Source organism: Podarcis filfolensis, assembly GCF_964270895.1.
Source record: "Podarcis filfolensis genome assembly, chromosome: 2".
Classification (NCBI taxonomy): Eukaryota; Metazoa; Chordata; class Lepidosauria; order Squamata; family Lacertidae; genus Podarcis; species Podarcis filfolensis.
The window spans coordinates 118,325,725-118,336,037 of record NC_139605.1 but is presented as its reverse complement, the minus strand read 5'-3'; the positions used below and the strand labels follow the sequence as shown (position 1 = coordinate 118,336,037).

The 10,313-nt window shown below is 47.2% G+C and overlaps 1 protein-coding gene across 1 annotated transcript; it reads left to right on the top strand.

Annotated features, from left to right (window-relative positions):
- Positions 1-10,313, top strand: LOC310758143 (keratin, type II cuticular Hb6-like; the record flags this gene model as incomplete). The annotated part of the gene is made up of 9 exons (XM_083604074.1): positions 1-273; positions 2,390-2,598; positions 3,614-3,674; positions 3,823-3,918; positions 4,853-5,017; positions 5,710-5,835; positions 7,268-7,488; positions 8,911-8,942; positions 10,021-10,313. 9 exons carry the CDS (start codon positions 1-3, stop codon positions 10,311-10,313), a joined length of 1,476 nt encoding a protein of 491 aa, XP_083460200.1.

The following is a 10,313-nucleotide window of genomic DNA, read 5'->3' as shown; positions in this document are numbered from 1 at the left end:
ATGGCTGCCAACAGTTGCCTGCCTCCGCGGTGTGGATATAGCTGTCATGGTGCCGGCATTGGATACGGCTATTGTGGCACTGGATACGGCTACGGTTTCAGGCGCTCTGGAGTCTGCCCACCCTGTTCACCTGGCATCACCCCCGTCACTTGCAACGAGACGCTGCTTCAACCTCTCAACCTGGGGATCGATGCCACAGCCCAAGCAGCAAAATGCCAAGAGAAGAATGAGCTCCAGTTCCTCAACAGCAAGTTTGCCTGTTTCATTGACAAGGTGAGTCATGGAAGGGCTATAGCTCAGTGGTAGAGCTCCTGAATTGCATGCAGAAGGTCCATCCTAGCTTCAATCCCTGGCATCTCCACATAGCACAGGAATGTCCATTACCTTGGAGAGAGACACTGCAATACTGACCTAGCTGTACCAATGGTGTCACGGTCCGGGTTATAGGCAGTCGGAGTCCCGGCTTGGTACGTCGGGACTGGGGTAGAGGTCGGGAAGCAGGAATCAGCAGTCCAGGGGTCAGGAAGCCAAGAGTCCACAAATCAGGAAACCAGGAGTCAGGAAGCCAAGGGTCCAAGAGCCAGGATGCCAGGAAGCCAAAGCACAGCTAGGTGGGTAGCGTGTTGCTGTGGCAAAGAGCCAGAGGGAAATGCTGGTCTTATTACCCCTCCTGGCCCTTGACACCAGGTGCTACGCGTCTTCTGTCAAGCCTCACCTGTGTGGCAGCGCCTTGCCCTTCCAGGCCAAACTCAGGAAGGCCCCAGTCCTGCGAGGCCCTACCAGTCACAGGGCCTGGCTCCTGCACGCACTCCTGACAAATGTTCTGACTCTGCATAAGGCTGGTATGTTCAAAGAGTTTGGCAGGGAATGTATACAGAATGCTTGTACCTGCGATTGGAATATCCAGCATCACTCTTTGGATATATTTCAGAAGCAGCCAAAGTCACATCACGGATGATCTGAATCTAAGCTGGCCTGTTACTTGCAGCAGGGTGGAGGAGGCAGGTGGCATCTCATCAGCTTCCTCTGTGTGTTGTGAAGACAGTGCCACAAAACGCGCTGTTGGAGATTGATCAATATGTCTTTTCAAAAGGAGGAGAGAAAATAGAGTGCCGTTGCACTCATGTAGGTTTCCCAGAGGCATCCAGCTGGTCATCAGGAAGCAAAATGTTGGACCAAAAAGGCCTTTGTTCTGATCATCCACATGGCACTTCTGACATTCTTCTGCATATAGTAGGGCTGGAGAGCCTGATGTCCTCCAGATGCTGGACTACACCTCCCATCATCCCTGACTATTGAGCAGGCTGGCTGGAACTGATAGGAGCTGGAGTACAACATCTGGAGGGCTACAGGCTCCCCTTTCCTGATACAGGGGATAATGGTAGCTAAATTAAGCCTGCTAGATTAGACAGGCCTTTGATCTGACCCAGGTTGCTCTTCAGCAATTAGCACTGGGATAGCAGATTGAGCAGACCCACAAGTCAGCTGGGCACAGTCTTCCTCTCTATGGGAAGACCCGTTGTATAGCTAATAAAATGTTAGTCATTGTTTCTCAGTTTGCATCTATACCTATAACTCAGCACATGCACATTTTATGCAAATGGGTGTCCCTTATTTAGTGATGCATTTCATCTTGTTTGGCAATGAGCATGTAGTCATTCTGCACCAGCAGGGCTTTTCTTATGCTTTCAATGGTGAGGTGAATGTGTTGTTGTTGCTTAGTCGTTTAGTCGTGTCCGACTCTTCGTGACCCCATGGAGCAGAGCACGCCAGGCACTCCTGTCTTCCACTGCCTCCCGCAGTTTGGTCAAACTCATGCTGGTAGCTTCGAGAACACTGTCCAACCATCTCGTCCTCTGTCGTCCCCTTCTCCTTGTGCCCCCAATCTTTCCCAGTATCAGGGTCTTTTCCAGGGAGTCTTCTCTTTTCATGAGGTGGCCAAAGTATTGGAGCCTCAGCTTCAGGATCTATCCTTCCAGTGAGCACTCAGGGCTGATTTCCTTAAGCATGGATAGGTTTGATCTTCTTGCAGTCCATGGGACTCTCAAGAGTCTCCTCCAGCACCAGAATTCAAAAGCATCCATTCTTCGGCGATCAGCCTTCTTTATGGTCCAGCTCTCACTTCCATACATCACTACTGGGAAAACCATAGCTTTTACTATACGGACCTTTGTTGGCAAGGTGACGTCTCTACTTTTTAAGATGCTGTCTAGGTTTGTCATTGCTTTACAGTTCTGCAAAACCCACTGAGCTTAACGGGACTCAGACCTGCACCTGGACCCCTGGAATGACCCTCTTTGCCTTTCATATTGGAATCAGTTCTGATTCAGCCCTAAAATTAAACACTCCTGTCCTGGTGGGGAGAAATATTGTTTCCTTTGATTGACAGGTTCGATTCTTAGAGCAGCAGAATCTGATGCTGAAGACGAAATGGGACTTCTTGCAAGAGAGGAAGTGCTGCAAAAGTAACATGGAGCCCATGTTTAATGAGTACATTGCCAACCTGAAGAAAGAGCTGGAGTGCTTGGAATGTGAGAGGGCACAGCTGCAGGCGGAAATGAAAAACTGGAGCGACACCCTTGAGTGCAACAGGAAGAAGTGAGTGAGATCCATCATCTCAGCCTGCTAGCAGAAGGACATGCTGAAATGCAGAGCCCAAACCAGACCTGTGCAGTCCAAATGCAGTCATAAGTTACGTATGGTGGCCCACCAGCAGATCAGTAAATGGTGGCTACCTCTGGTCATGCCTCTTTTGGCCTTGTGTGAAATCTTCCTTGCCAGCTGTGTGACACATCTGGAGTCCTGTTCATTACAGAAGACATGGGGGGATGGAAGGCAGAATGGGCAAGAGAAGCCACAACTCTGCCTCATGTGCCAATGCTCTGGGGCAGAGACAGAGAGCCTGTAGCTCTCCAGATGTTGTTGGAATCCAACTCCCACTTGTCCCAGTCAGGGATGATGGGAGCTGTAGCCCATCAGCATCTGCAGGGTATTACATTGACTAACCCTATAGGCCAGCTCTCTCTTTTGTCATTTGTCAAGCCTAGAGTTCACTCAGCATTAAGCAAAGTCAGTCTTCAAAGGTCATCCCAAAATGAACATGAGCAGAATAATTTTGGATGAGATATGCACAAGTACCTGATAAGCACCACCTGTAAATACCATATTTTTCCATGTATAAGACTAGGATTTTTTCCTTAAAAATAATGTAAAAAATTAGGGGGCGTCTTATACATGGGGCCATCTCCCCCAATTTTCTTAAATATGAGTCCCCCAAAATAGGGGGCATCTTATACATGGGGGGGCGTCTTATAGAGGGAAAAATACAGTGTTTCACTCTTTGCCTGGGTTGCCCCTTTACTTTAACGATCTTGTTTCAGATGCCCAAATCCCCTGAATTTTTGTTACATTTCTTTTTCATGCATCTACTTGTTTTTATGCTGCTATTTTATTGATTTTTGGTTTTCTTTTTGTTTTAATGACATTGCTTGTTTTATTTTATACTGTAAATGGTTTACAGGTTTTTAAAATATCAAGCAGTCTGTAAATGGTTTTATAATAAATAAAATAAACATTCAGGTGTGAGGCTAAATTGTTTCACTTACCTCATCAGGTTCGAAGAGGAGTGTCACCGCCGCACATGTGCTGAAAATGAGTATGTGACTATTAAAAAGGCAAGTGGCAAGTCTTCCAAAATATGGCATTTGTTTCTAGACCTGAGTGGGTTTTAGCACTATTCTTGTCCTAGCACCTTGAATGGTAATTGTTAAGAGTCATGGCTTCTTATCAATATTTCTTCATTTCATTCTCATGTTCCTGTAGGAGGTGGATTGTGTTTTCATGGACAAGTCAGAAAAGGAGACTAAAGTGGACGCCTTGAGGAAAGACATCTCCTTTTTCAGAGCTACCTTTGAGGAGGTAAGGCACTTTCCCATTCCATACAGAGATGGAAAACCCGTGGGGTTTTTGAACCACAGCTTCTATCCCTTGTAACAGGTTGTAGCCCAAAAGGCAAACACAAAGATTTTTGAATTGGGGTAAGAGCTGAGAAAGAAAACCATGTTAGAACTAGATCAGACAGACATATTCTTGACCTCTCAGGCAGAAAGCAGAAGCTTTGGTGTGAGCCTCGATGTAGCTGAGAGAACATTTGGATTCTTTTTGATGCCAAGACCATCAACTGCTATTACTGCCCATGATATTCAACCAGCTCAAGGCAAATCAAACATTTCTTCAGCTGTGTGGAGGCCCCAACTATTCAGATGCAGCAGTGGGTGATAACAGCATGGTGGGTGTGGGTGACTTAGGCCCAGGGTCTTCTGTTGAGGTTCATGGGACAACTTCATAATCTTGCGTGGAATAAAATGTGATTGATTAGAGGAGACTATAAGGTAAAGAGGAGCAGGAGCAGGAGGGGGCATTCTAGACTGGGTTGAGCTCATGACATTAAGGCCATTTTAGTGCAAATCCCCCACACCTTAAATCATGCTCACAGAATAATAGGAAGGTAGTATGGGTGGTTGACCTTTAGCACCATCAACTCTTATCAGGGCAGCTGAAGATTCAAAACCAGCCTGGTTCTGGCCGGTTGTTCTTGACCTCCCATCATCCCAGGCCTTGCTAGCTAGGGCTGAGTCCAGGAACATCTGGAAGATGTTGGCTACCTCTGTCCCAAACAGGCCACCAAAGGCATCCTCCCACATTGGCTAGAGAACATGAAGTGGGGTGTGGAATCAGGTATATTCAAAGGAATTCTTCCATCTTCTCTGAAAAGCGCAGGCCACATCTGGAGGCAATTTCATGAAAGTAAAACTCCATAATATTGACAAGCAGTGTTCTGTCCCTCTGACAGGAAATCCGCGAGCTGCAGTCTTGCATTTCGGACACCTGTGTCACAGTGCAGATGGACAACAGCCGAGGCCTGAATATGGACTGTGTCATTGAGGAATTCCGGCGTCGGTATGAAGATATTGCCTCTCGGAGCCGGGCTGAGGCTGAAGCTTGGTGCCATTGCCAGGTGAACCCTGTGGTGGAAATATCTAGCATGCCTTAAGGCAGGAATGGGAAACTTCTCTCATTCCATACGGTGGACATACAGCTTCCACATTTCTGTCTTCAGCAGTGGAGAGTTGTGCCTTTGCATTTTGCTGGGTTTAAGACAGAACTGTGTTTCCCACATGCAAAGATGTGTACAGTGTCAATAAACTGGAGAAGGAGGGGGAGGGAGAACAACTGGTGGCTGGGAGGAATCACTGGGCATTGGGACCTGGCAGAATGAGGCACTGCAGGGAGAGCAGATTCTCCTGTGGCTGGGAAGCACGAGATAAGACAAGGAAAATGAGTGATGGTATAAATAGAAGTGGCTCGTGGTATGGGAAGCAATCTAGAGAAGGGAGTTCCCTCAAGGATGGGTGGATGTCAAAGGATGCTATAGGGCTGCTGTTCAGTTTCCATTGTTTTGAAGTATCTCCCTTTGCTAGAGCTATTTGCCCTGATATTCATTCACAGCCTCCTCTCTAGATTGCTTTGAGGTGGGGCCTTTCCATCCACTTCTCCTTGGCCTCTATCTCTTCCCACTGAGGCCACATACATTGGCTAGAACTGCGCAGTAAGAGCTGGGCTTCTGAAGAGGAAACAGGGGGATGATTGTGTGACTTCCCCCACCACACCCGGCTTTCAGTGGTTCCAACGTCTTCTCTTTCGCCTTAGTATCAAGAGTTGAAAACGACTGCGGCCAAACACTGTGACAACCTGCGTAGCGTCAAGGAAGAACTTAGTGAGCTGACCCGGATGGTCCACAGGCTGGAGGCAGAAGTTTCAAATGTCAAAGCCCAGGTAAGACGGGACAGTGTTGACTTTTGGAAGTCACAATTGTGAGGTTAGCTGCAGATTAGAAACGTGTAATTGAAGTACCACAGCTGATTACCAAGGAACCAAGTGACTTCAAGTTCAGTCGAGCAGGAATTTTCTTTGATCACAACAGATCACTACTGGGTATGGAGTTCAGCATGTGGAATAAATGATACTCTCATCTTTTTTTAAAAAAAAAAGTTCCAATTTTTTAGTCCTTAATACTGCTTGAAAACAATTCCAGGTAAAATTGTAGGAGATCTGATATGAATAAATAGTACGGAGGTAGGGGTGGGAATTCTCTTAAATGAAACTAAGAGTGTTAAGCTTAGTTAAGCAGACTGTCTCATCAGAGTGGTGCATGCTCTAGTTATCTCCTGCTTGGACTACTGCAATGCGCTCTATGTGGGGCTACCTTTGAAGGTGACCCGGAAACTACAACTAATCCAGAATGCGGCAGCTAGACTGGTGACTGGGATTGGCTGCCGGGACTACATAACACCGGTCCTGAGATATCTGCATTGGCTCCCAGTACGTTTCCGAGCACAATTCAAAGTGTTGGTGCTGACCTTTAAAGCCCTAAATGGCCTCGGTCCAGTATACCTGAAGGAGCGTCTCCACCCCCATCGTTCAGCCTGGACACTGAGGTCCAGCGCCAAGGACCTTCTGGAGGTTCCCTAACTGTGAGAAGTGAGGTTACAGGGAACCAGACAGAGGGCCTTCTCGGTAGTGGCACCCGCCCTGTGGAACGCCCTCCCATCAGATGTCAAGGAAATAAGCAGCTATCCTATTTTTAAAAGACATCTGAAGGCAGCCCTATTTAGGGAAGTTTTTAATATTTAATGCTGTATTATATTTAACACTTGATTGGGAGCCGCCCAGAATGGCTGGGAAACTCAGCCAGATTATTATTATTATTATTATTATTATTATTATTATTATTATCATCATCATCATCATCATCATCATCAACATCATTATTATTATAGTTAGGAAACATAGATCTGAATTAGGCCATTGTTCTTTGATGAGAGGCTGAGCAAGGGGTGGGAGATTTATTCAGTTTTTATGCATACCAAAGAATAGGACATTAGAATTGATGGACCAATGGCCTGATCCAGCAAAGCTCCGCCCCCCTTGAGTTTAACCATTTTGAAAAGGAATGATCACAGTGTGGGAAAGAATATACAAAGCAATAATTAACCTATCACTTCATCAGCTCACAAAATCTCCAGGGGAACTCCTGAATTGTTGTGGAATATGCAGAGAAATTATTGGTGTCCCTCAAAACCACTCCTTCTAGTTCTTTAGAGTTTGCAACTAATAAGGCATTACATTAACTAGGCAAACCACAGTCCAGGGACCAATATAGCTGAGTTCATGTGCTGTTATGATGCTGTTGCCTTTGCCACCACAGAAAGCAAAACTGGAAGAGGAGGTGGCTGCAGCTGAGGAGCGTGGGGAGATAGCCGTGAAAGATGCCAAATGCAAGTTGGCTGAGCTGGAAGATGCCTTGCACAAGGCCAAGCAGGATATGGCCTGCCAGCTGCGAGAGTACCAGGAGCTGATGAACGTCAAGCTGGCCCTGGATATTGAGATTGCCACCTACAGGAAGCTGCTGGAAGGAGAGGAATGCAGGTGAGCACCATAGGACTGGGTGAATTAGCACACCGGCTGCACTGCAGCACAGTCTAGAGCCCACCAAGCACAAAGTAGCACACTAGCTATGTATTGTGTACATGAGGCTGGATAAATGCATTGTGTGTGTTTTTTGTGCCCGCCCACAACTGCAAAAAGGAGGATATCAAGCACCTGGAAGAGCGTAATGCATGGTGCTCAAAGAGCTGATATAAGTACAGTAAATAAATAGGTAAAGGGGGTAAAGGGGACCCCTGACCGTTAGGTCCAGTCGTGACCAACTCTGGGGTTGCGGCGCTCATCCCGCTTTATTGGCCGAGGGAGCCGGCGTACAGCTTCCGGGTCATGTGGCAAGCAGGACTAAGCCGCTTCTGGCAAACCAGAGCAGCGCACGGAAACGCCGTTTACCTTCCCGCCGGAGCGGTACCTATTTATCTACCTGCACTTTGATGTGCTTTTGAACTGCTAGGTTGGCAGGAGCAGGGACTGAGCAACGGGAGCTCACCCCGTCGCGGGGACTCGAACCGCCGACCTTCTGATCGGCAAGTCCTAGGCTCTGTGGTTTAACCCACAGCGCCACCCGCGTCCACAGTAAATAAATACATATCATCAATAAAGAATAGCTGTATGGGGCATGCTTGACTCAATGGGACAGAAGTTGTTCGATATCACTGTTAAGTCTCCATAGGAGAAGGAAACAGATGAAATCACTAAACCATTATTGAATCCTTGTGGATTTGTCTAAATAGTTGCAGGCTTTTAAAAGTTGTTTGAGTTCCTTTAACAGCAATCTGCAATGCAGAAGTACAGTAGGCTACGTTTTCCTATCACTTCACTGGCCAAAAGTGGAGGCTGGCCCATTAGCCTTGTAGAAATGGATTTAGACACTAGGAGAGGATACATTGTTCAGTTATTATCCTTCCTTGCTGGTGGAACCAGCAAGGAAGAGTGACAGTGGCACTTAGCAGCTGCCTTACACCAGATCAGACTGTTTGTCTGCTCAAGTCTAGCATTGCCTACTGGCAGCAGCTCTTGAGAGCCTCAGGAGGAGGATATCTTCCCCATTATCTGCTACTCAATTTAAAAAAAAGAAAAAGAAAGGCAAGCTGGAGATGACAGGATTCGAACCTGGGGCCTTTTGCAAGCAAAGCAAGCTCCCTGCCATTGAGCTACAAGACTCCTTGCTCTGCCCCATGGTGCCTTGGAGGGTATAGGAAGAAGCTATGGGTGAATCATTGGTGGCCATTGTCAGAAAGCCCCATAGAGAGGTCATGAGATGAGAAACAAGCTGGCAGGGCCATTCTACATCCTTCATGTGTGATATCAGGCCAAGATTTTTCAGCTGATGAATGATGCATAGCAGTGATGGTGATTTCCTAGCAAAGAACCCATTTATTTACCATTTACTGATTTGCTTTTTAGGTTGGGTGAGGGAGAATGTGCTGTGAACATCTGTAAGTATTATGATGACCCCCTTCTTGGGTGATATTGGGGGTGATGGTTATTAGAGAAGTGAGATATGATCGTGTTTTCATCATGAGTATGGTGGGGGGCCCAAGGAAAAGTGACAGGGGCCCAAGCTATGAGACAATGACTTCTGTGAGGCCAGAGAGTTGAAGGCCAGACAGTGGTGCAATTAGAAAAGTTTAGACTCTGGAAAAGTGGTTTTATGGGGGGCTCTTTACTTGGTACTTAGGAGGATTCCCCTCATTAGGGGAAATGTGCATATTTTTTAATTTTACTGTCATTATGACATTTCTGTGTCCCACTTCATAAGAAAACCCTAGAGCGGTTCAGAAATATGAAGATACAAAATACACGCCCTTAAATATCAAATTCATTAGATGTTACTCCAAAATGTGGGGGCCCTGACCTCTGCCCTAACGTCCCCTCCCCCTGGTCTCCTAGAACCAGTAGAGGTATGAAGAGGACAGAGCTAACACAGGCAAAGTCTCAGATTGCTTGGGAAGCACCGAGGGGAGCAGGAGGCTTAAGGAACTGTAGGAAGGTGGGGACCTCAGTCCTCACAACTACCCCATTGGGGTAAGATCTACCAGGGAGAGTTGCTCTGCTCACTGGGCCTGGTCTCTCGAGCTGTCTTGCTTCTTTGAATGAAGAGTTAACTTCACTGAGGCCGTGTGATTTATTGCTGACCTGCTCCCGACAGTTTTGTGAGTTCACACAGTTATGGAACTCACTCCACGGAAGAGAGTGATGGACACCAACTTGGAAAGCTTCAAAAGAGGATTGGACAAATTCATAGATAGGGCTAGCAATGACTACTAGCTATACGAGTTATGCTCTGCCTCAACAGTTTTAGGCAGTAATGTTTCTGAATACCAACAGCTGGAAGCCAAAGGGGGGGATAGGGCTCCTGTGCTCAGATCCTGCATGAGGTCAGGTTTATGGCTGGCCACTGTGAGAACAGGATTCTGCCTAGATAGGCCATCAGCCTGATTCAGCAGGCTATTCTTATGTTCTTGTGACTTGACCTCTAACCACCATGTTGCTTTTCTCCCTCTTCCACACCAGCTGTGCGAAGGAGCCAGGGTGCAGTTGTGTGCGACACCGACCCACGACCTGTGTGTGGGCCCCGCGGCAAGATCACGACAACCTGTGGCCCTCGAGTGACAACCTGTGGGCCAGGCAGAGATTTGTGTGTGGATGCCATGCATCCTTGCAGGGATGGGGTGACATCTGTTCCTCCCTGTGGCCCACCTTGCGGAGAACCATGCCCCCCTCCACGGGGTTTCAGTTGTGGGAGTGGCAGGGGCTCCAGCGTTAAGTTCGTAGCCCCTTCTGGCTACTGCGGACGAAGATACTAG